This window comes from Nerophis ophidion, linkage group LG28, assembly GCF_033978795.1.
Source record: "Nerophis ophidion isolate RoL-2023_Sa linkage group LG28, RoL_Noph_v1.0, whole genome shotgun sequence".
Lineage (NCBI taxonomy): Eukaryota > Metazoa > Chordata > Actinopteri > Syngnathiformes > Syngnathidae > Nerophis > Nerophis ophidion.
Genome location: NC_084638.1, coordinates 25,991,200 through 26,016,441, shown reverse-complemented (window position 1 = coordinate 26,016,441; position 25,242 = coordinate 25,991,200). Strand labels below are relative to the sequence as shown.

Here is a 25,242-nt window from a genome sequence, read left to right as displayed (position 1 = left end):
TCCCTGCTTGGCACTCAGCATCAAGGGTAGGAATTGGGGGTTAAATCACCAAAAATGATTCCCGGGCGCGGCCACCGCTGCTGCTCACTGCTCCCCTCACCTCCCAGAGGGTGATCAAGGGTGATGGGTCAAATGCAGGCATTAATTTCGCCACACCTAGTGTGTGTGTGACAATCATTGCTACTTTAACTTTTTATGTACAACAATAAAGTATTTATTAATATTATGTATTGTATTAAAATAAATTTATATATCAGGTAAAGGAAGTGTATGCATTAAATATATATATATCCATCAATCCATTTTCTACCACTTATTCCCTTTTTGGGGTCGCTGGCGCCTATCTCAGCTACAATCGGGCGAAAGGCGGGGCACACCCTGGACAAGTCGCCACCTCATCGCAGGGCCAACACAGATAGACAGACAACATTCACACACTAGGGACAATTTAGTGTTACCAATCAACTTATCCCCAGGTGCATGTCTTTGGAGGTGGGAGGGGCCTATCCCCAGGTGCATGTCTTTGGAGGTGGGAGGGGCCTATCCCCAGGTGCATGTCTTTGGAGGTGGGAGGGGCCTATCCCCAGGTGCATGTCTTTGGAGGTGGGAGGGGCCTATCCCCAGGTGCCTGTCTTTTGAGGTCGGAACGCCGGAGTACCCGGAGGGAACCCACATGTTCTCCCTGTGACTGCGTGGGTTCCCTCCGGGTACTCCGGCTTCCTCCCACCTCCAAAGACATGCACCTGGGGATAGGTTGATTAGCAACACCAAATGGTCCCTAGTGTGTGAATGTTGTCCGTCTGTGTTGGCCCTGCGATGAGGTGGCGACTTGTCCAGGGTGTACACCGCGTTCCGCCTGATTGTGGCTGAGATAGGCACCAGCGCCCCCCGTGACCCCAAAGGGAATAAGCGGTAGAAAATGGATGAATATACACACACACACTAGATATACATACATATATATAAACACATTTTTATATATATATTAGGGGTGTGGGAAAATATTGATTCGAATACGAATCGCGATTCTCGTGTTGTGCGATTCAGAATCGATTCTCTTTTTTTTTTTAAATTGATTTATTTTTTTAATCAATCCAACAAAGCACTACACAACAATACCATAACAATGCAATCCAATTCCAAAACCAAACCTTACCCAGCAACACTCAGAACTGCAATAAACAGAGCAATTAAGAGGAGACACAAACACCACACAGAACAAACCAAAAGTAGTGAAACAAAAATGAATATTATCAACAACAGTATCAATATTAGTTATCATTTCAGCATAGCAGTGATAAAAAATCCCTCATGTCACAGTGGCTTACACTTGCATGGCATCTCATAAGCTTGACAACACACTGTGTCCAATGTTTAATAGTTCAAACAAATTTACATTATTGGAATCAGTTGATAAAACATTGTCCTTTACAATAATAAAAGCTTCTTCTTCTTTTTTTTTAAATCTACTAATCTGCCAGCATGTCAGCAGACTGGGGTAGATCCTGCTGAAATCCTATGTATTGAATGAATACACAATCCTTTTGAATATCATTTTTTAATCGAGAATCGCGTTGAATCGAAAAAAATCGATATAAAATCGAATCGCGACCCCAAGAATTGATATTGAATCGAATCGTGGGACACCCAAAGATTCACAGCCCTAACACACACACACACACATATACATATTGATTTTTGATTGATTGATACTTTTATTAGTAGATTGCACAGTACAGTACATATTCCGTACAATTGACCACTAAATGGTAACACCCGAATAAGTTTTTCAACTTGTTTAAGTCGGGGTCCACGTTAATCAATACATGGTAATTATATATATATATATATATATACATACATATATATAATGATATATATTACATATACATATATATACATATATATATATATATATATATATATATATATATATATATATATATATATGCACATACATATATAGACATGCTGTGCCATGAAATTAATTTAATTGATCATTTAAGAATAAAATGGCCTATTAGCATAATAACAGTGTCTGATTGTCAAACATCACTTTGATCATCTTACTCAAGACTTACTAACACAACATTGCAAGTTTTCTTGTCCTGACAGAGCAGATGTTTAAAAGGCAAACATTTATCCATGAAAGTATGTACAAGCTGCTGACGGCATGTATGACAAAGAAGCAGCTGGAGGGAGAGACCGTAGAAGGCCAGTCTCCAAGGTAAATACTGTACATTCTTATTGTTACGTTCGGTGGTTCACTTTACTCTACGTGAAAAGCAAGGTAGAAACGGTGCAGCTGGGGAGTGCACGGGAAACCTGCCAATACAGGCGCAAGCGAAACAACGATCACGAAGCAAGGGAAAGGAATGATCCAGCACTGACAGAAGGGGCAGGGCTGGCATAAAAAGGAGCCCGACTGGCAACTTGGAACTGGGGTGCCCAGATTGACCGTCTCAAGGATTCAGAGCAATTATTTATGAAAAAACAGAAATCTTATTCGACAAGGTCACATGCAAAGGGTACAGCACTGGTTTAAAATTGCTCGTACAAACAAAAATGTCTATCATAAAGAAGTGTTGTGTACAAGGGGTGAAGGGGAGTAGACGGCACAGACCACAAGGGGCCATATTATTTAACTTTATGAAGTATCATATATCATCATCGGCAGTCACTGTAAGCGAGTGTGAGTATTTGTGGGGAGATGGTGCAGTCACCACACGATCCTTGGTCAGGGTCCAGTGGCATGGAGTCGAAGACAACTGTGGACCCTATTCTATTCGTTCATGTTTTGGGTCGTTATTTCCCCGTAACTGGGCCCACATGTATGTGGGGGTGCCTTCTTCCGCCATCGCAGCCAGGGGGTAAGGGGGTGGTTCATACATCTACCGTCTGACGCCTGCTCCGCCGTTGAGGTCTTCACAGAAGGTCCGTGTCCAAGCGGGAGGTCGAGATCCAAGAGGCAGTCAGGGAAGCAGAGGAAACGCGGGGTGAGACGAGGCGCACAGCTGGAAATTCGGGAACGAAGGGCTAGTGTACTTGAACAGAAGACTACGTTCTGGCCCGGAAAAGCAGGTTGTGCAGGCTTTTGAAGGCAGAACCTCTGATCAACTTCAGGTGTGCCGATTGCCGGGGGATTGACCGCAGCTGCCAGGTGCAGGACTATTTTACATATTTTCAAGTTTTCTATTGAAGTGAAAAGTAACTAAAAGGAACTTTGTTTGACTGTCAGGTAGGTACTTTGTGTCATAACAAAATAAAACTTAAGTCTGGTTGAATATCAGTGCCGGGACATGTCAGAAATTGGTTAAGGAACAAGTGATCACATTTCGATGTTGGTCCTGATCAGCATCCGGATCCTGGTGGAGGGCCGCGGAGCGCTTTTTTATTTTAGTGCCGCTGTTCCCACCAGCACACTGGTGTTTGTTGAGTTGGTACTGGTGATAGAATGTTTCGTCGCACACACTGCAACTCAGCACTTTCCCCCCAGTGTGTATTCTCGTGTGACAACTCAAATGGCCCTTCCTTGAAAAACTCCGACCACAGGTTGCACAGGAGAACGGTTTTTCTCCGGTGTGCATTCTCATGTGGATTTTCAAACTACCCTCTCGGACGAAGTTGGAATCACACACAGAACAGGAAAAGGGTTTTTCTCCGGTGTGCGTTCTGGTGTGCTCTTTCAATTGGATCCTCCGAATAAAACATAAACCACAGGTTGAGCAGGAAAAAGGTTTTTCCCCGGTGTGTTTCCTTGTATGCTCTTTCAAATAGTCCTTCCTTGAAAAACGCATGCCGCAGGTTGCGCAGGGAAAAGGTTTTTCTCCCGTGTGTGTTGTCATGTGGTTGTTCAATCTGTCCTTTCTAGAGAAGCCCGTCCCACACACCGAACAGAAAAATGGTTTCACTCCAGTGTGCCTTAGCATGTGTCTTTTCAAGCTTACACTCTGTGTGAAACGTACGCCGCACAATGAGCAAGAAAGAGGTTTCTCTCGAGTGTGAATTTTCGCGTGTTTTATCAGGTCTGCTTTTAGGCTGAATACTTGACTGCACGCCGAGCACGGGAACGGTTTCTCTCCGGTGTGATTTTTTATGTGTCTGTTTAGGGAGTTTTTGAGGCCAAAACGTTTGTCACAGTGAGGACATTTCCAGGGAGGGCTGTCCGGGTCCCATGTCTTGTCGTCTGTAGAGTCTTCATCATCAGTGTCAGGAGGGTAAAACGTGTCCTCACTATCAGTTTTAGAAGAGTGTGAGGTGGTGTCCTCACTATCTGATAGTGGAGCTGAGATCTTGTCTGCTTGTGATCCTCCACAGTGGTCTCCATCAGCTTCTGTTGTCATGTGTTGTGTTGGAGATTCCGCCTCCATCTTCTCCTCACTTTCACCTTTGACCTCGTCATCTTCACCCTTCACAGGGACACCAGTCGCTGGGGACTCCGCCCGTCCTTCAATATGCTCTCCCTCCTGACTGATGCCGTGTTCCTCCACTTCCTCTTTAATGTTCGGGGGCTGTGGTACCTCTTCTTCCTCTTTTATGCACAAGGGTGGTGGTTCTTCCTCCCGCAGGTGGACAAGATGTTCATCAGCGACGTCTGCGGGACACGAGAAGACAAACGCGTGCTTTAGAGAAGGCCAGTTTTGCTCAGTCACATGAGACATTGTCCGGCACCAACATACAGTCGCCATCAAAAGTTTACAAACACTTGTAAGGAACATAATTCTGTCCACAGAATTTTCTTTCGGAAGGTGTGATCTTTGTCCATGTGATGTCAGATGAAACAAAAATGGAGCTGTTTGGCCACAATACCCAGCAATATGTTTAGACCAGGAACACCATTTCTACCGTCGAGCATGGTGGTGGTAGTATTATGCTCTGGGCCTGTTTTTGTTTACAACCGATCAAGGATGCAACTCCAGGATGCAGAGACGGGAGGCAAGGTAGAATTATAAAAAACAACAAAAGGTGATGGGGCAGAAGTACACACCATGAATTACAAATAAAAACAGGTCCCTCAGTGGTCGGCAGGGGAAAAGGCCAGGGCGCACTGAGCACAGCATAAAGTCCATAATACCCAACAATATGTTTGGAGGAGAAAAAGAGAGGCCTTTAATCCCAGGAACACCAGGGCTACCGTTAGGCATGGTGGTGGTAGTATTATGCTCTGGGCCTGTTTTGCTGCTAATGGGACAGAGAGTGAATGGGACAATGAAAGAGGAGGATTACCTCCAAAATCATCAGCCCAGAGGTTGGGTCTTGGGCGCAGTTGGGTGTTCCAACAGGACAATGACCCCAAACACACATCAAAAGTGGTAAAGGAATGGCTAAATCAGGCGAAAATGAAGGTTTTAGAATGGCCTTCCAAAAGTCCTGACTTAATAAACGTGTGGACAATGCTGAAGAAACAAGTGCATGTCAACCAACACATTTAGCTGAACTGCACCAATTTTGTCAAGAGTGGTCAAAAATTCAAAGAGTTGCTTAAGTAATTTAGCACTTTTCCAGACACTCAGAGTGCTCTGCAGTGAGAACAAATGTAGTGTCACTTTATCACAGTGACACCACACTTATTCATGCTGACACTCACTTAATAGTGACTCTACACTTTATGATAGAGACACTAAACTTTATGATAGTGACACTACACTTAATGGTACTGACACTTAACTTTATGATGTGACACTTAACTTTATGATGTGACACTTAACTTTATGATGTGACACTACATTTTATGACAGTGACATTACACTTAATGATAGTGACACTAAACTTTATTATAGTGACATTAAACTTTAAGATAGTGACACTACACTTTTGTGATAGTGACACTAAACTTTATGATGGTGACACTAAACTTTATGTTGGTGACACTAAACTTTATGATAAGGACATTAACTTTATGATGGTGACACTACACTTTATGATAATGGAACTACACTTAATGATAGGGACACTACACTTGATGATAGTGACAGTACACTTTATGGGTGACATTAAACTTTATGATAGTGACACTACACTTTATGATAGTGAATCTACACTTAATGATAGTGACGTTAAACTTTAATAAGATAGTGACACTACACTTTTGTGATAGTGACACTAACTTTATGATGGTACACTAAACTTTGATAGTGTCACTATACTTTATGATAGTGACACTACACTGTATGATAGTGACACTACACTTTATGATAGGGACACTACACTTGATGATAGTGACAGTACACTTTATGGGTGACATTAAACTTTATGATAGTGACACTACACTTTATGATAGTGAATCTACACTTAATGATAGTGACGTTAAACTTTAATAAGATAGTGACACTACACTTTTGTGATAGTGACACTAACTTTATGATGGTACACTAAACTTTGATAGTGTCACTATACTTTATGATAGTGACACTACACTGTATGATAGTGACACTACACTTTATGATAGTGACACTACACTTAAAGGCCTACTGAAATGAGATGTTCTTATTTAAACGGGGATAGCAGGTCCATTCTATGTGTCATACTTGATCATTTGGCCATATTGCCATATTTTTGCTGAAAGGATTTAGTAGAGAACATCCACGATAAAGTTTTCAACTTTTGGTCGCTAATAAAAAAGCCCTGCCTGTACCGGAAGTAGCAGATGATGTATGCGTGACGTCACGGGTTGTAGGGCTCCTCACATCTGAACATTTTTTATAATGGGAGCCACCAGCAGTAAGAGCAAATCGTACCAAAGCGACAAGTTCCCCATTAATTCGAGCGAGGATGAAAGATTTGTGTGTGAGGATATTGATAGTGAAGGACTAGAAAAAAAAAAAAAAAAGCGACGGCTCCGGGAGGCGGCAGTGTGAGCGTTTCAGATGTAATTAGACACATTTACTAGGATAATTCTGGAAGATCTCTTATCTGCTTGTTGTTTTAATAGTGTTTTATTGAGATTTTAAAGACATACCTCGAGGTCGGATGGCTGAGGTGACCGCCAGTGTCTCTGACAGAAGCCAATGGAGGAGCCAAGATCACAGCTGCCTTTTTGAGCTGCAGGAGGAAATCCAGGGTTTCCCACACATTCATTTATTTGTGGCGGCCCACCACGAAAGAATTACGGCTTCCACAAATGTGTAAAAAAAAAAAATATATATATATATATATTTATTTATTTTTTCCGGCTTTTGACTCGCTCGACCGCTCTGTCTGTGAATGAAGCTCGTAGTTACATATCGTATTATTATTATATTATCAATCATAGTGACACTACACTCTATCATAGTGACACTACAGGGGTCTCAAACAGATAGTACAACTCTTAGTATCTTATAAGTGTTCAGTTCAGACATAATGCTTCCATTTATTAAGAAGGAAGTTACTCACCGACGGTTAGAAACACTGTTTATTTCTTTAACGACCAAAAAAGCCGTCGTTTATTATTGCATTTTGGGCAAGTGGAAGTCTAGCGGTGTTTGGCTTGATAATCATGGCGGACCAACGACACAGACTTTGCTGCGGAGATTTCCCCTCGGAGTAAACGGAGCCAAGCGCTTGGTTTAAGCTCATTTTCCCTCACTTCCTGCCGTGTGTTTAAGAGACGCTGCTGTGTTTAGATGGAGACAGGTGTGGACAATATTGGAGACACTTGTCCCCACACTCAAAGTATACAGCGAAGGAGAAAACTATTTGATGTTTTGCAGCAGGCCACAACTTCTCACAATACCCAGCAATATGTTTAGAGGAGAAAGGGTGAGGCCTTAAATCCCAGTAACACCATGCCTACTGTCAAGCATGGTGGTGGTAGTATTATGCTCTGGGGCTGTTTTGCTGCCAATGGAACTGGTGCTTTACAGAGAGTAAATGGGACAATGAAAAAGGAGGACTACCTCCAAATTCTTCAGGACATCCCAAAATCATGGGGACGGGTCTTGGGCGCAGTTGGGTGTTCCAACAGGAACCCAAACACACGTCAAAAGTGGTAAAGGAATGGCTAAATCAGACTAGAATGAAAGTTTTAGAATGGCCTTCCCAAAGTCCTGACTTAAACGTGTGGGCAATACTGAAGAAACAAGTCCATGTCAGAAACCAACACATTTCGCTGAACTGCACCAATTTTGTCAAGAGGAGTGGTCAAACAATGTAAGCAGAAGCTTGTGGATGGCTACCAAAATCGCCTTATTGCAATGAAACTTGCCAAGGGACATGGAAGCTAATATTAACATTGCGGACTTTAAGCCGCACTTTTTTTCCCTACACTTTGAACCCTGTGGCTTAAAAACAGTGCGGCTAATTTATGGATTTTTCTTTGCTTATGGCCATCATGCAAATACTTTAAAAAAAACAAGCAGACACTGAATAAGTGTGTTATTGTTTGTGCCATGGCGTCATTTTTAGATGACTTCATTGTCCTTCTGTTTAGACTGAGCTTTGACCAGGAAGTTAGAATGTAACTTGTCTCTTCTGGTCAACCATAGCGTTTCTACTCGTGTGGATACTTCATCCATCACTCTAAGCAAGGTTTGTAAGTTTTACAATATAACTAAAACAACTCTTACTTAAGAAACCATCCCACGTGTGATGTCTGTAAGAGTGTTGTCATGCATATTTGTATGTGCTATCGCAATGTAACGAAGCTAACATCATTAGCTAATATGTTAACAAAGTTAAGAGCGCCTTTGTTTGTATTATTAACTTACAACGGCATTATTTTCGTATTGTGTCAGTTTCACAAATTCCTCAGTAAATTTGCCAAAACGCCACCGTGGAGTTATTCAGTCTGTTTAGCTGATTGGAGAGCTAGCTTGCGCAGCTCGTGGGTCCATGACGATGACTTCTGTTTTGTTTAATCGGCCGTTTTACTGCCGCGTTACAGGAAATAAGGCATGTAAGTACATTTACAAAATATTTATGCGTAAATACCTCATTTCACAACGAACATGTCTAAAATATTATGGGTGTCACTTAAATAGCAGCACACTATATAGTCCGCAGAATACACTAAATTATGCATATGAAATATAGATATTTGTTGTCGCATTTAGATGTATTGTCTGGTTATTTCCGCATAGTGTTCATGTTGTGGTGGCCGGGTGATGCTATGAGTGAGTACTGTAATCTACGGAAGAACATAACTACAGGCCACTGAAATGGTGACTAAATGGCTGTTATTTCATGTTTTGAAGGCTCTAATTATAAATGATAATATATATTTTTCAAAGGTTGTGAACAGTTTTTAATGCTCTGTGAAAATATTCTATACAAGTAGAAGTTGAGATTTTGACAAAGTGGTGGGGGGGTGAAGGGTGCTGGTTATGGATAATAACTAAATTGATAATTCTAAAACGTTAACGTGAAAAATATCGTTTGATTAAAAATGTTTGCAGCACAGAGGTAGCACAAACGATAGGGACAAGTTTGGGGAGGCTTTGGGGCTGGTAATGAATTATGAAACATTATTAACATTAGAAATATAATTGGACAAACACATTTTTGCATCACAATCCAGCACAAATATCAATAATATATATTATATATATATGTACGGAACAAGATTGGGGAGATTTTGACATGGTTTTAGGGGGCTGGTCACGATAAATTAACACGTGAATATAAAAGCTATAACACAGTCAATCCTGTGTTAGCGGCCAACTGTCCATGGCAGGGGTGTCCAAAGTGCGGCCCGCAGGTCATTTTTTAACGGCCCCACAACACATTTTAAACACACTTTGGAAAAAAATTAAAAACATAAAAGTAATATAAAAGAGCAAACAGGTGAAATGTAACAAGAACATGTTGCAATGTTTACTCTAATAACACAAAGCAGCCATGCAGGCTGTTTCTTTCTTTAAAAAATAGTGAATCAAAATCTACTATTGACCTATTCAAGGCTCCAATTACCTCACATTAAATATTCCACTTGGAGATATTTTTGGGGGCAAATGTTGGATATTTTGTGTTTGCCATATAAAAAACTGAGCTGTTTTTTTTTTAAAGAATGGCCTAAAACAAAAAAAACATTTTTTTTATAATTGACTGATAGATCTGAAGTTCATCTCGAGGCCATTGTGTTAAAAGTAAACAGTAAAAAAAAAATATATATAATTTTTTTCAACACTTTAATGAGTAGGACCCTTTTGGATCAGTGTGTTTTGTTTTTAAGTGTCATTGCACGAAAAATAATAGTGAATTAAAATCAATGGTGTTATGAGTTGTTTACTTCTTTACGGCTCCAAATATTATTTAATCTCAAACATTCTACTTATAAATTTTATTGGGTGAAAATATTGCATATTGTGTGTTTTTTTTCCAATAAAAAAACATGTTTTTCTTTGACAAAAAGAGCATACAACTTAAATCTTTAAAAACATCATATTGACAGATAGACCTAATGTTGATCTAGAGATTTAAAACCTGAATAATAATAAAAATAATAATACTGAATAATGACACATTTTTAACATTTTATTTTTACCAGGGTCACCGGGATCAATTCTGAGTGGAGGCCTAAATGTATATTTTTTATACATATATTGTATAGTTTTTTTAAATAAATGACCCCGCTTGCTTTGATGATTCAGTGTGCGGCCCTCAGTGGAAAAAGTTTGGACACCCCTGGTCTATGGCAAAAAAAGTAGTTCTATACAAACCCCGTTTCCATAGGAGTTGTGTTAGATGTAAATATAAACAGAATACAATGATTTGCAAATCCTTTTCAAGCCATATTCAGTTGAATATGCTACAAAGACAACATATTTGATGTTCATACAACTTTTTTGCAAATAACCATTAACTTGATGCCAGCAACACGTGACGAATAAGTTGGGAAAGGTGGCAAACACTGATAAAAGTGGAGGAATGCTCATCAAACACTTATTTGGAACATCCCACAGGTGTGCAGGCTAATTAGGAACAGGTGGGCGCCATGATTGGCTATAAAAACAGCTTCCCAAAAAATGCTCATTCTTTCACAAGAAAGGATGGGGCGAGGTACACCCCTTTGTCCACAAGTGCGTGAGCAAATAGTCAAACAGTTTAAGAACAACCTTTCTCAAAGTGCAATTGCAAGAAATTTAGGGATTTCAACATCTACGCTCCATAATATCATCAAGAGGTTCAGAGAATCTGGAGAAATCACTCCAAGTAATGGCCGGAAACCAACATTGAATGACCGTGACCTTCAATCACTCAGACGGCACTGTATCAAAAACCGACATCAATCTCTAAAGGATATCACCACATGGGCTCAGGAACACTTCAGGAAACCACTGTCACTAAATACATTTGGTCGCTACATCTGTAAGTGCAAGTTAAAGCTCTACTATGCAAAGCCAAAGCCAATTATCAACAACACCCAGAAACGCCGGCGGCTTCTCTGGGCCCGAGATCATCTAAGATGGACTGATGCAAAGTGGAAAAGTGTTATGTGGTCTAACGAGTCCACATTTCAAATTGTTTTTGAAAATATTCAACATTGTGTCATCCGGACCAAAGGGGAAGCGAACAATCCAGAATGTTATCCACGTAAAGTTGTAAAGCCAGCATCTGTGATGGTATGGGGGTGCATTAGTGCCCAAGGCATGGGTAACTTACACATCTGTGAAGGCACCATTAATGCTGAAAGGTACATACAGGTTTTGGAACAACATATGCTGCCATCCAAGCGTAGTCTTTTTCATGGACGCCCCTGCTTATTTCAACGAGACAATGCCAAGCCACGTGTTACAACAGCGTGGCTTTGCAAAAAAAGAGTTCGGGTACCTACGTGGGCCACCTGCAGTCCAGACCTGTCTCCCATGGAAAATGTGTGGCACATTATGAAGCGTAAAATACGACAGCGGAGACCCCGGACTGTTGAAGGACTGATGTAACACAGTGGTGAACATGCCCTTTCCCAACTACTTTGGCACGTGTTGCAGCCATGAAATTCTAAGTTAATTATTATTTGCAAAAAAATAAATAAAGTTTATGAGTTTGAACATCAAATATGTTGTCTTTGTAGCATATTTAACTGAATATGGGTTGAAAAGGATTTGCAAATCATTGTATTCTGTTTATATTTACACCTAACACAATTTCCCAACTCGTATGGAAAAGGGGTTTGTTTATATATATATATATATATATATATATATACACACACATATATATTTTTTTATATCGCTGGTTTTATCTTTGGTATGAACATTATTATGTAAACTCGAAGTAGTTTTTTTTGGTTCTTTGTTGTTGCTATTTTTGTATTACAACAATTTATTATTTGATCATGTTGTACTGCATTGTAATATTTTGTTTTGTGATAGTGTTTGATGTTTTTTTGCCTGGACCCCAGAACACATAGTCTCCACTGCGGTGTAGACTAATGGGGATCCTTAATAAACTAAACTACATGGGTCTTAGAGAGACCATGGATGGAGTGCTTGGCTATCCAGAGTCGGGACCCGGTGTGGACCGCTTGCCTGTGCATCGGTTGGGGACATCTCTGCGTCGCTCCGGATGGTCTCCTGCTGGCACCACTATGGACTGGACTCTCACACTATTATGTTAAATCCACTATGGACTGGACTCTCACACTATTGTTAGATCCACTATGGACTGGACTCTCACTATTAAGTTAGATCCACTATGGACTGGACTCTCACTATTATGTTAGATCCACTATGGACTGGACTCTCACTATTATGTTAGACCCACTACGGACTGGACTTTCACAATATTATGTTAGATCCACTACGGACTGGACTTTCACAATATAATGTTAGATCCACTACGGACTGGACTCTCACACTATTATGTTGGATCCACTATTGACTGCACTCTCACTATTATGATAGACACACTACGGACTGGACTTTCACAATATTATGCTAGACCCAATCGACGTCTATTACATCTGGTGTCCACTAGAGGTGGACACCAGATGTGAGGTCCCCCACATCCACGGTCCTCTCCAAGGTTTCTCATAGTCACTCACATTGGCATCCCACTGGATTGTGAGTTGTTCCTTGCCCTTTTGTGGGATCTGAACCGAGGATGTCGTTTAGGCTTTTTTGCAGCCCTTTGAGATTATTTTGATTTAGGGCTGTATACATAAACATTGATTTATTTTTTGAGATAGGGTGAGAAGCTCTGTCATCCGGGAGGAGCTCAGAGCAGCGGCTGAGATGAGGTGGTTCAGGAATCTGCACAGGATGCCACTCGAACGCCTCCCTAGGGAGGTGTTTCGGGCACGTCCGACCGGTAGGAGGCCACAGGGAAGACCCAGGACATGTTGGGAGGACTATCTCTCCCGGCTGGCCTGGAAACACCTCGGGATCCCTTGGAAGGAGCTGGATGAAGTGGCTGGGGAGAGGGAAGTCTGGGCTTCTCTGCTTAGGCTGCTGCCCCCACGACCCGACCTCGGATAAGTGGAGGAAGATGGATGGATATAGATATACATGTGTGTGTTCTGTTAAACCACTAATGGTAACATAAGCTAGTCGTTGATGTTTTTATAAAAAATAAATAAATGTAACTTAGCAAGTTGCAAACCGACACTTTGTTGTCTGTCATTGTGAGCACGCTTTATATTCCAAATGTCATAAAGTTAGTAAAGATGTGAGAGTAAGAAGTCAACAAACCTGTTCTGTGCAGCACAACTTGATGTTTCTTGAAGACAGCGTCCAGTAGTTGATTATTCTCCTCCTTTGTTCTAGAAAGTTCCGCCTCGTATTCTGCTATCGTTCTTTCCAAGACTACAAATATTTCTTGGGCGGCAGCAGTTAGTCGCTGGTCCACCAACTCTCTCAACATGTGTAATGTACTCATTTTCACACAATGCCAACACTTTGACACTCACACTTAATCTCTACTTAGCGATGTGTTGACAACTTCTGTTAGCAGCTAGCAAGCTAAGCTAACTAGCGAGCTAAGCTAAGTCAGCACGAAACGCGGCAAAATGCTTCTCGCGCACCGAGACGATCTTATCCCTAAATAAAGACTCAAAGATGTATTTTATACGACGTGAATGTTTACAAACTGGAGAAAAAGTAACAAGACTGAGTTATTAGCGTTCGGCTCCCTTCTTTTCTCCGTCGACGTGCTTCCACGAGGGTTAGAGCACATGACGTCACAAGGCAGCGCTGCGCTGTTCTCGCGAGATGTGAAAAGCGCGGGAGTGTCAGAGGAACGACGCGTCATGACGTCATTTAAGCGTTTACTGTATATTTACTGCACTCGTCCAATGAAGTCTATCATTGATTAAAAATGACTATAATTAACTCATTTTTAAACAAGCTTCAAGCTTTCTGCTTGACTAATAATGCCAGACGCATATTTATCATACAGCGTGTTTAAATTAAAGATTAAATTCAGGTTTTCATGGCAAAATAAAGATTCTGTGTGAGAGTGTGCGAGATCATTGGAAACCTGCTGTTTGCGTATCCAAACAGAACGGCCGAGTCTTACCAAAGACTATAAAAATGGGAGCCATTACCTCCCTGCTTGGCACTCAGCATCAAGGGTAGGAATTGGGGGTTAAATCACCAAAAATGATTCCCGGGCGCGGCCACCGCTGCTGCTCACTGCTCCCCTCACCTCCCAGAGGGTGATCAAGGGTGATGGGTCAAATGCAGGCATTAATTTCGCCACACCTAGTGTGTGTGTGACAATCATTGCTACTTTAACTTTTTATGTACAACAATAAAGTATTTATTAATATTATGTATTGTATTAAAATAAATTTATATATCAGGTAAAGGAAGTGTATGCATTAAATATATATATATCCATCAATCCATTTTCTACCACTTATTCCCTTTTTGGGGTCGCTGGCGCCTATCTCAGCTACAATCGGGCGAAAGGCGGGGCACACCCTGGACAAGTCGCCACCTCATCGCAGGGCCAACACAGATAGACAGACAACATTCACACACTAGGGACAATTTAGTGTTACCAATCAACTTATCCCCAGGTGCATGTCTTTGGAGGTGGGAGGGGCCTATCCCCAGGTGCATGTCTTTGGAGGTGGGAGGGGCCTATCCCCAGGTGCATGTCTTTGGAGGTGGGAGGGGCCTATCCCCAGGTGCATGTCTTTGGAGGTGGGAGGGGCCTATCCCCAGGTGCCTGTCTTTTGAGGTCGGAACGCCGGAGTACCCGGAGGGAACCCACATGTTCTCCCTGTGACTGCGTGGGTTCCCTCCGGGTACTCCGGCTTCCTCCCACCTCCAAAGACATGCACCTGGGGATAGGTTGATTAGCAACACCAAATGGTCCCTAGTGTGTGAATGTTGTCCGTCTGTGTTGGCCCTGCGATGAGGTGGCGACTTGTCCAGGGTGTACACCGCGTTCCGCCTGATTGTGGCTGAGATAGGCACCAGCGCCCCCCGTGACCCCAAAGGGAATAAGCGGTAGAAAATGGATGAATATACACACACACACTAGATATACATACATATATATAAACACATTTTTATATATATATTAGGGGTGTGGGAAAATATTGATTCGAATACGAATCGCGATTCTCGTGTTGTGCGATTCAGAATCGATTCTCTTTTTTTTTTTAAATTGATTTATTTTTTTAATCAATCCAACAAAGCACTACACAACAATACCATAACAATGCAATCCAATTCCAAAACCAAACCTTACCCAGCAACACTCAGAACTGCAATAAACAGAGCAATTAAGAGGAGACACAAACACCACACAGAACAAACCAAAAGTAGTGAAACAAAAATGAATATTATCAACAACAGTATCAATATTAGTTATCATTTCAGCATAGCAGTGATAAAAAATCCCTCATGTCACAGTGGCTTACACTTGCATGGCATCTCATAAGCTTGACAACACACTGTGTCCAATGTTTAATAGTTCAAACAAATTTACATTATTGGAATCAGTTGATAAAACATTGTCCTTTACAATAATAAAAGCTTCTTCTTCTTTTTTTTTAAATCTACTAATCTGCCAGCATGTCAGCAGACTGGGGTAGATCCTGCTGAAATCCTATGTATTGAATGAATACACAATCCTTTTGAATATCATTTTTTAATCGAGAATCGCGTTGAATCGAAAAAAATCGATATAAAATCGAATCGCGACCCCAAGAATTGATATTGAATCGAATCGTGGGACACCCAAAGATTCACAGCCCTAACACACACACACACACATATACATATTGATTTTTGATTGATTGATACTTTTATTAGTAGATTGCACAGTACAGTACATATTCCGTACAATTGACCACTAAATGGTAACACCCGAATAAGTTTTTCAACTTGTTTAAGTCGGGGTCCACGTTAATCAATACATGGTAATTATATATATATATATATATATACATACATATATATAATGATATATATTACATATACATATATATACATATATATATATATATATATATATATATATATATATATATATATATATATATATATATATGCACATACATATATAGACATGCTGTGCCATGAAATTAATTTAATTGATCATTTAAGAATAAAATGGCCTATTAGCATAATAACAGTGTCTGATTGTCAAACATCACTTTGATCATCTTACTCAAGACTTACTAACACAACATTGCAAGTTTTCTTGTCCTGACAGAGCAGATGTTTAAAAGGCAAACATTTATCCATGAAAGTATGTACAAGCTGCTGACGGCATGTATGACAAAGAAGCAGCTGGAGGGAGAGACCGTAGAAGGCCAGTCTCCAAGGTAAATACTGTACATTCTTATTGTTACGTTCGGTGGTTCACTTTACTCTACGTGAAAAGCAAGGTAGAAACGGTGCAGCTGGGGAGTGCACGGGAAACCTGCCAATACAGGCGCAAGCGAAACAACGATCACGAAGCAAGGGAAAGGAATGATCCAGCACTGACAGAAGGGGCAGGGCTGGCATAAAAAGGAGCCCGACTGGCAACTTGGAACTGGGGTGCCCAGATTGACCGTCTCAAGGATTCAGAGCAATTATTTATGAAAAAACAGAAATCTTATTCGACAAGGTCACATGCAAAGGGTACAGCACTGGTTTAAAATTGCTCGTACAAACAAAAATGTCTATCATAAAGAAGTGTTGTGTACAAGGGGTGAAGGGGAGTAGACGGCACAGACCACAAGGGGCCATATTATTTAACTTTATGAAGTATCATATATCATCATCGGCAGTCACTGTAAGCGAGTGTGAGTATTTGTGGGGAGATGGTGCAGTCACCACACGATCCTTGGTCAGGGTCCAGTGGCATGGAGTCGAAGACAACTGTGGACCCTATTCTATTCGTTCATGTTTTGGGTCGTTATTTCCCCGTAACTGGGCCCACATGTATGTGGGGGTGCCTTCTTCCGCCATCGCAGCCAGGGGGTAAGGGGGTGGTTCATACATCTACCGTCTGACGCCTGCTCCGCCGTTGAGGTCTTCACAGAAGGTCCGTGTCCAAGCGGGAGGTCGAGATCCAAGAGGCAGTCAGGGAAGCAGAGGAAACGCGGGGTGAGACGAGGCGCACAGCTGGAAATTCGGGAACGAAGGGCTAGTGTACTTGAACAGAAGACTACGTTCTGGCCCGGAAAAGCAGGTTGTGCAGGCTTTTGAAGGCAGAACCTCTGATCAACTTCAGGTGTGCCGATTGCCGGGGGATTGACCGCAGCTGCCAGGTGCAGGACTATTTTACATATTTTCAAGTTTTCTATTGAAGTGAAAAGTAACTAAAAGGAACTTTGTTTGACTGTCAGGTAGGTACTTTGTGTCATAACAAAATAAAACTTAAGTCTGGTTGAATATCAGTGCCGGGACATGTCAGAAATTGGTTAAGGAACAAGTGATCACATTTCGATGTTGGTCCTGATCAGCATCCGGATCCTGGTGGAGGGCCGCGGAGCGCTTTTTTATTTTAGTGCCGCTGTTCCCACCAGCACACTGGTGTTTGTTGAGTTGGTACTGGTGATAGAATGTTTCGTCGCACACACTGCAACTCAGCACTTTCCCCCCAGTGTGTATTCTCGTGTGACAACTCAAATGGCCCTTCCTTGAAAAACTCCGACCACAGGTTGCACAGGAGAACGGTTTTTCTCCGGTGTGCATTCTCATGTGGATTTTCAAACTACCCTCTCGGACGAAGTTGGAATCACACACAGAACAGGAAAAGGGTTTTTCTCCGGTGTGCGTTCTGGTGTGCTCTTTCAATTGGATCCTCCGAATAAAACATAAACCACAGGTTGAGCAGGAAAAAGGTTTTTCCCCGGTGTGTTTCCTTGTATGCTCTTTCAAATAGTCCTTCCTTGAAAAACGCATGCCGCAGGTTGCGCAGGGAAAAGGTTTTTCTCCCGTGTGTGTTGTCATGTGGTTGTTCAATCTGTCCTTTCTAGAGAAGCCCGTCCCACACACCGAACAGAAAAATGGTTTCACTCCAGTGTGCCTTAGCATGTGTCTTTTCAAGCTTACACTCTGTGTGAAACGTACGCCGCACAATGAGCAAGAAAGAGGTTTCTCTCGAGTGTGAATTTTCGCGTGTTTTATCAGGTCTGCTTTTAGGCTGAATACTTGACTGCACGCCGAGCACGGGAACGGTTTCTCTCCGGTGTGATTTTTTATGTGTCTGTTTAGGGAGTTTTTGAGGCCAAAACGTTTGTCACAGTGAGGACATTTCCAGGGAGGGCTGTCCGGGTCCCATGTCTTGTCGTCTGTAGAGTCTTCATCATCAGTGTCAGGAGGGTAAAACGTGTCCTCACTATCAGTTTTAGAAGAGTGTGAGGTGGTGTCCTCACTATCTGATAGTGGAGCTGAGATCTTGTCTGCTTGTGATCCTCCACAGTGGTCTCCATCAGCTTCTGTTGTCATGTGTTGTGTTGGAGACTCCGCCTCCATCTTCTCCTCACTTTCACCTTTGACCTCGTCATCTTCACCCTTCACAGGGACACCAGTCGCTGGGGACTCCGCCCGTCCTTCAATATGCTCTCCCTCCTGACTGATGCCGTGTTCCTCCACTTCCTCTTTAATGTTCGGGGGCTGTGGTACCTCTTCTTCCTCTTTTATGCACAAGGGTGGTGGTTCTTCCTCCCGCAGGTGGACAAGATGTTCATCAGCGACGTCTGCGGGACACGAGAAGACAAACGCGTGCTTTAGAGAAGGCCAGTTTTGCTCAGTCACATGAGACATTGTCCGGCACCAACATACAGTCGCCATCAAAAGTTTACAAACACTTGTAAGGAACATAATTCTGTCCACAGAATTTTCTTTCGGAAGGTGTGATCTTTGTCCATGTGATGTCAGATGAAACAAAAATGGAGCTGTTTGGCCACAATACCCAGCAATATGTTTAGACCAGGAACACCATTTCTACCGTCGAGCATGGTGGTGGTAGTATTATGCTCTGGGCCTGTTTTTGTTTACAACCGATCAAGGATGCAACTCCAGGATGCAGAGACGGGAGGCAAGGTAGAATTATAAAAAACAACAAAAGGTGATGGGGCAGAAGTACACACCATGAATTACAAATAAAAACAGGTCCCTCAGTGGTCGGCAGGGGAAAAGGCCAGGGCGCACTGAGCACAGCATAAAGTCCATAATACCCAACAATATGTTTGGAGGAGAAAAAGAGAGGCCTTTAATCCCAGGAACACCAGGGCTACCGTTAGGCATGGTGGTGGTAGTATTATGCTCTGGGCCTGTTTTGCTGCTAATGGGACAGAGAGTGAATGGGACAATGAAAGAGGAGGATTACCTCCAAAATCATCAGCCCAGAGGTTGGGTCTTGGGCGCAGTTGGGTGTTCCAACAGGACAATGACCCCAAACACACATCAAAAGTGGTAAAGGAATGGCTAAATCAGGCGAAAATGAAGGTTTTAGAATGGCCTTCCAAAAGTCCTGACTTAATAAACGTGTGGACAATGCTGAAGAAACAAGTGCATGTCAACCAACACATTTAGCTGAACTGCACCAATTTTGTCAAGAGTGGTCAAAAATTCAAAGAGTTGCTTAAGTAATTTAGCACTTTTCCAGACACTCAGAGTGCTCTGCAGTGAGAACAAATGTAGTGTCACTTTATCACAGTGACACCACACTTATTCATGCTGACACTCACTTAATAGTGACTCTACACTTTATGATAGAGACACTAAACTTTATGATAGTGACACTACACTTAATGGTACTGACACTTAACTTTATGATGTGACACTTAACTTTATGATGTGACACTTAACTTTATGATGTGACACTACATTTTATGACAGTGACATTACACTTAATGATAGTGACACTAAACTTTATTATAGTGACATTAAACTTTAAGATAGTGACACTACACTTTTGTGATAGTGACACTAAACTTTATGATGGTGACACTAAACTTTATGTTGGTGACACTAAACTTTATGATAAGGACATTAACTTTATGATGGTGACACTACACTTTATGATAATGGAACTACACTTAATGATAGGGACACTACACTTGATGATAGTGACAGTACACTTTATGGGTGACATTAAACTTTATGATAGTGACACTACACTTTATGATAGTGAATCTACACTTAATGATAGTGACGTTAAACTTTAATAAGATAGTGACACTACACTTTTGTGATAGTGACACTAACTTTATGATGGTACACTAAACTTTGATAGTGTCACTATACTTTATGATAGTGACACTACACTGTATGATAGTGACACTACACTTTATGATAGGGACACTACACTTGATGATAGTGACAGTACACTTTATGGGTGACATTAAACTTTATGATAGTGACACTACACTTTATGATAGTGAATCTACACTTAATGATAGTGACGTTAAACTTTAATAAGATAGTGACACTACACTTTTGTGATAGTGACACTAACTTTATGATGGTACACTAAACTTTGATAGTGTCACTATACTTTATGATAGTGACACTACACTGTATGATAGTGACACTACACTTTATGATAGTGACACTACACTTAAAGGCCTACTGAAATGAGATGTTCTTATTTAAACGGGGATAGCAGGTCCATTCTATGTGTCATACTTGATCATTTGGCCATATTGCCATATTTTTGCTGAAAGGATTTAGTAGAGAACATCCACGATAAAGTTTTCAACTTTTGGTCGCTAATAAAAAAGCCCTGCCTGTACCGGAAGTAGCAGATGATGTATGCGTGACGTCACGGGTTGTAGGGCTCCTCACATCTGAACATTTTTTATAATGGGAGCCACCAGCAGTAAGAGCAAATCGTACCAAAGCGACAAGTTCCCCATTAATTCGAGCGAGGATGAAAGATTTGTGTGTGAGGATATTGATAGTGAAGGACTAGAAAAAAAAAAAAAAAAGCGACGGCTCCGGGAGGCGGCAGTGTGAGCGTTTCAGATGTAATTAGACACATTTACTAGGATAATTCTGGAAGATCTCTTATCTGCTTGTTGTTTTAATAGTGTTTTATTGAGATTTTAAAGACATACCTCGAGGTCGGATGGCTGAGGTGACCGCCAGTGTCTCTGACAGAAGCCAATGGAGGAGCCAAGATCACAGCTGCCTTTTTGAGCTGCAGGAGGAAATCCAGGGTTTCCCACACATTCATTTATTTGTGGCGGCCCACCACGAAAGAATTACGGCTTCCACAAATGTGTAAAAAAAAAAAATATATATATATATATATTTATTTATTTTTTCCGGCTTTTGACTCGCTCGACCGCTCTGTCTGTGAATGAAGCTCGTAGTTACATATCGTATTATTATTATATTATCAATCATAGTGACACTACACTCTATCATAGTGACACTACAGGGGTCTCAAACAGATAGTACAACTCTTAGTATCTTATAAGTGTTCAGTTCAGACATAATGCTTCCATTTATTAAGAAGGAAGTTACTCACCGACGGTTAGAAACACTGTTTATTTCTTTAACGACCAAAAAAGCCGTCGTTTATTATTGCATTTTGGGCAAGTGGAAGTCTAGCGGTGTTTGGCTTGATAATCATGGCGGACCAACGACACAGACTTTGCTGCGGAGATTTCCCCTCGGAGTAAACGGAGCCAAGCGCTTGGTTTAAGCTCATTTTCCCTCACTTCCTGCCGTGTGTTTAAGAGACGCTGCTGTGTTTAGATGGAGACAGGTGTGGACAATATTGGAGACACTTGTCCCCACACTCAAAGTATACAGCGAAGGAGAAAACTATTTGATGTTTTGCAGCAGGCCACAACTTCTCACAATACCCAGCAATATGTTTAGAGGAGAAAGGGTGAGGCCTTAAATCCCAGTAACACCATGCCTACTGTCAAGCATGGTGGTGGTAGTATTATGCTCTGGGGCTGTTTTGCTGCCAATGGAACTGGTGCTTTACAGAGAGTAAATGGGACAATGAAAAAGGAGGACTACCTCCAAATTCTTCAGGACATCCCAAAATCATGGGGACGGGTCTTGGGCGCAGTTGGGTGTTCCAACAGGAACCCAAACACACGTCAAAAGTGGTAAAGGAATGGCTAAATCAGACTAGAATGAAAGTTTTAGAATGGCCTTCCCAAAGTCCTGACTTAAACGTGTGGGCAATACTGAAGAAACAAGTCCATGTCAGAAACCAACACATTTCGCTGAACTGCACCAATTTTGTCAAGAGGAGTGGTCAAACAATGTAAGCAGAAGCTTGTGGATGGCTACCAAAATCGCCTTATTGCAATGAAACTTGCCAAGGGACATGGAAGCTAATATTAACATTGCGGACTTTAAGCCGCACTTTTTTTCCCTACACTTTGAACCCTGTGGCTTAAAAACAGTGCGGCTAATTTATGGATTTTTCTTTGCTTATGGCCATCATGCAAATACTTTAAAAAAAACAAGCAGACACTGAATAAGTGTGTTATTGTTTGTGCCATGGCGTCATTTTTAGATGACTTCATTGTCCTTCTGTTTAGACTGAGCTTTGACCAGGAAGTTAGAATGTAACTTGTCTCTTCTGGTCAACCATAGCGTTTCTACTCGTGTGGATACTTCATCCATCACTCTAAGCAAGGTTTGTAAGTTTTACAATATAACTAAAACAACTCTTACTTAAGAAACCATCCCACGTGTGATGTCTGTAAGAGTGTTGTCATGCATATTTGTATGTGCTATCGCAATGTAACGAAGCTAACATCATTAGCTAATATGTTAACAAAGTTAAGAGCGCCTTTGTTTGTATTATTAACTTACAACGGCATTATTTTCGTATTGTGTCAGTTTCACAAATTCCTCAGTAAATTTGCCAAAACGCCACCGTGGAGTTATTCAGTCTGTTTAGCTGATTGGAGAGCTAGCTTGCGCAGCTCGTGGGTCCATGACGATGACTTCTGTTTTGTTTAATCGGCCGTTTTACTGCCGCGTTACAGGAAATAAGGCATGTAAGTACATTTACAAAATATTTATGCGTAAATACCTCATTTCACAACGAACATGTCTAAAATATTATGGGTGTCACTTAAATAGCAGCACACTATATAGTCCGCAGAATACACTAAATTATGCATATGAAATATAGATATTTGTTGTCGCATTTAGATGTATTGTCTGGTTATTTCCGCATAGTGTTCATGTTGTGGTGGCCGGGTGATGCTATGAGTGAGTACTGTAATCTACGGAAGAACATAACTACAGGCCACTGAAATGGTGACTAAATGGCTGTTATTTCATGTTTTGAAGGCTCTAATTATAAATGATAATATATATTTTTCAAAGGTTGTGAACAGTTTTTAATGCTCTGTGAAAATATTCTATACAAGTAGAAGTTGAGATTTTGACAAAGTGGTGGGGGGGTGAAGGGTGCTGGTTATGGATAATAACTAAATTGATAATTCTAAAACGTTAACGTGAAAAATATCGTTTGATTAAAAATGTTTGCAGCACAGAGGTAGCACAAACGATAGGGACAAGTTTGGGGAGGTTTTGGGGCAGGTAATAAATTATGAAACATTATTAACATTAGAAATATAATTGGACAAACACATTTTTGCATCACAATCCAGCACAAATATCAATAATATATATTATATATATATGTACGGAACAAGATTGGGGAGATTTTGACACGATAAATTAACACGTGAATATAAAAGCTATAACACAGTCAATCCTGTGTTAGCGGCCAACTGTCCATGGCAGGGGTGTCCAAAGTGCGGCCCGCAGGTCATTTTTTAACGGCCCCACAACACATTTTAAATACACTTTGGAAAAAAATTAAAAACATAAAAGTAATATAAAAGAGCAAACAGGTGAAATGTAACAAGAACATGTTGCAATGTTTACTCTAATAACACAAAGCAGCCATGCAGGCTGTTTCTTTCTTTAAAAAATAGTGAATCAAAATCTATTATTGACCTATTCAAGGCTCCAATTACCTCACATTAAATATTCCACTTGGAGATATTTTTGGGGGCAAATGTTGGATATTTTGTGTTTGCCATATAAAAAACGGAGCTGTTTTTTTTTTTTAAAGAATGGCCTAAAACAAAAAAAAACAAACAAAAAAAAAAAATTATAATTGACGGATAGATCTGAAGTTCATCTCGAGGCCATTGTGTTAAAAGTAAACAGTAAAAAAAATATATATATAATTTTTTTTAACACTTTAATGAGTAGGACCCTTTTGGATCAGTGTGTTTTGTTTTTAAGTGTCATTGCACGAAAAATAATAGTGAATTAAAATCAATGGTGTTATGAGTTGTTTACTTCTTTACGGCTCCAAATATTATTTAATCTCAAACATTCTACTTATAAATTTTATTGGGTGAAAATATTGCATATTGTGTGTTTTCTTTCCAATTAAAAAACATGTTTTTCTTTGACAAAAAGAGCATACAACTTAAATCTTTAAAAACATCATATTGACAGATAGACCTAATGTTGATCTAGAGATTTAAAACCTGAATAATAATAAAAATAATAATACTGAATAATGACACATTTTTAACATTTTATTTTTACCAGGGTCACCGGGATCAATTCTGAGTGGAGGCCTAAATGTATATTTTTTATACATATATTGTATAGTTTTTTTAAATAAATGACCCCGCTTGCTTTGATGATTCAGTGTGCGGCCCTCAGTGGAAAAAGTTTGGACACCCCTGGTCTATGGCAAAAAAAGTAGTTCTATACAAACCCCGTTTCCATAGGAGTTGTGTTAGATGTAAATATAAACAGAATACAATGATTTGCAAATCCCTTTCAAGCCATATTCAGTTGAATATGCTACAAAGACAACATATTTGATGTTCATACAACTTTTTTGCAAATAACCATT

At 40.7% G+C, this 25,242-nt stretch overlaps 2 protein-coding genes across 2 annotated transcripts in view; both read right to left on the bottom strand.

Annotated features, from left to right (window-relative positions):
* The window catches only part of LOC133544942 (zinc finger protein 142-like), a 79,161-nt gene that overhangs the window by 32,655 nt on the left and 21,264 nt on the right, over positions 1 to 25,242 (bottom strand). Inside the window, exons 6-8 of the mRNA XM_061890189.1 lie at positions 17,780 to 19,066; positions 4,382 to 4,594; positions 4,139 to 4,273 (exon numbers count right to left, since the gene is read on the bottom strand). Coding sequence (XP_061746173.1) covers positions 4,139 to 4,273; positions 4,382 to 4,594; positions 17,780 to 19,066 — 1,635 coding nt within the window. The remainder of the gene's footprint in view (positions 1 to 4,138; positions 4,274 to 4,381; positions 4,595 to 17,779; positions 19,067 to 25,242) is intronic.
* LOC133545296 (zinc finger protein 260-like) lies at positions 1,957 to 14,087 on the bottom strand. Its single transcript, XM_061890726.1, has 2 exons — positions 13,608 to 14,087; positions 1,957 to 4,594 (listed from the first exon to the last, which is right to left on the bottom strand). Exons 1-2 carry the CDS (start codon positions 13,792 to 13,794, stop codon positions 3,303 to 3,305), a joined length of 1,479 nt encoding a protein of 492 aa, XP_061746710.1. The 5' UTR covers positions 13,795 to 14,087; the 3' UTR covers positions 1,957 to 3,302.

Coding starts and splice junctions, on each gene's coding strand:
- LOC133545296 (XM_061890726.1), bottom strand. CDS start 13,794: ATGAGTACATTACACATGTTGAGAGAGTTGGTGGACCAGCGACTAACT. Junction 4,595..13,607: donor AGTTGTGCTGCACAGAACAG/GTTTGTTGACTT, acceptor CGTGTCCCGCAG/ACGTCGCTGATGAACATCTT.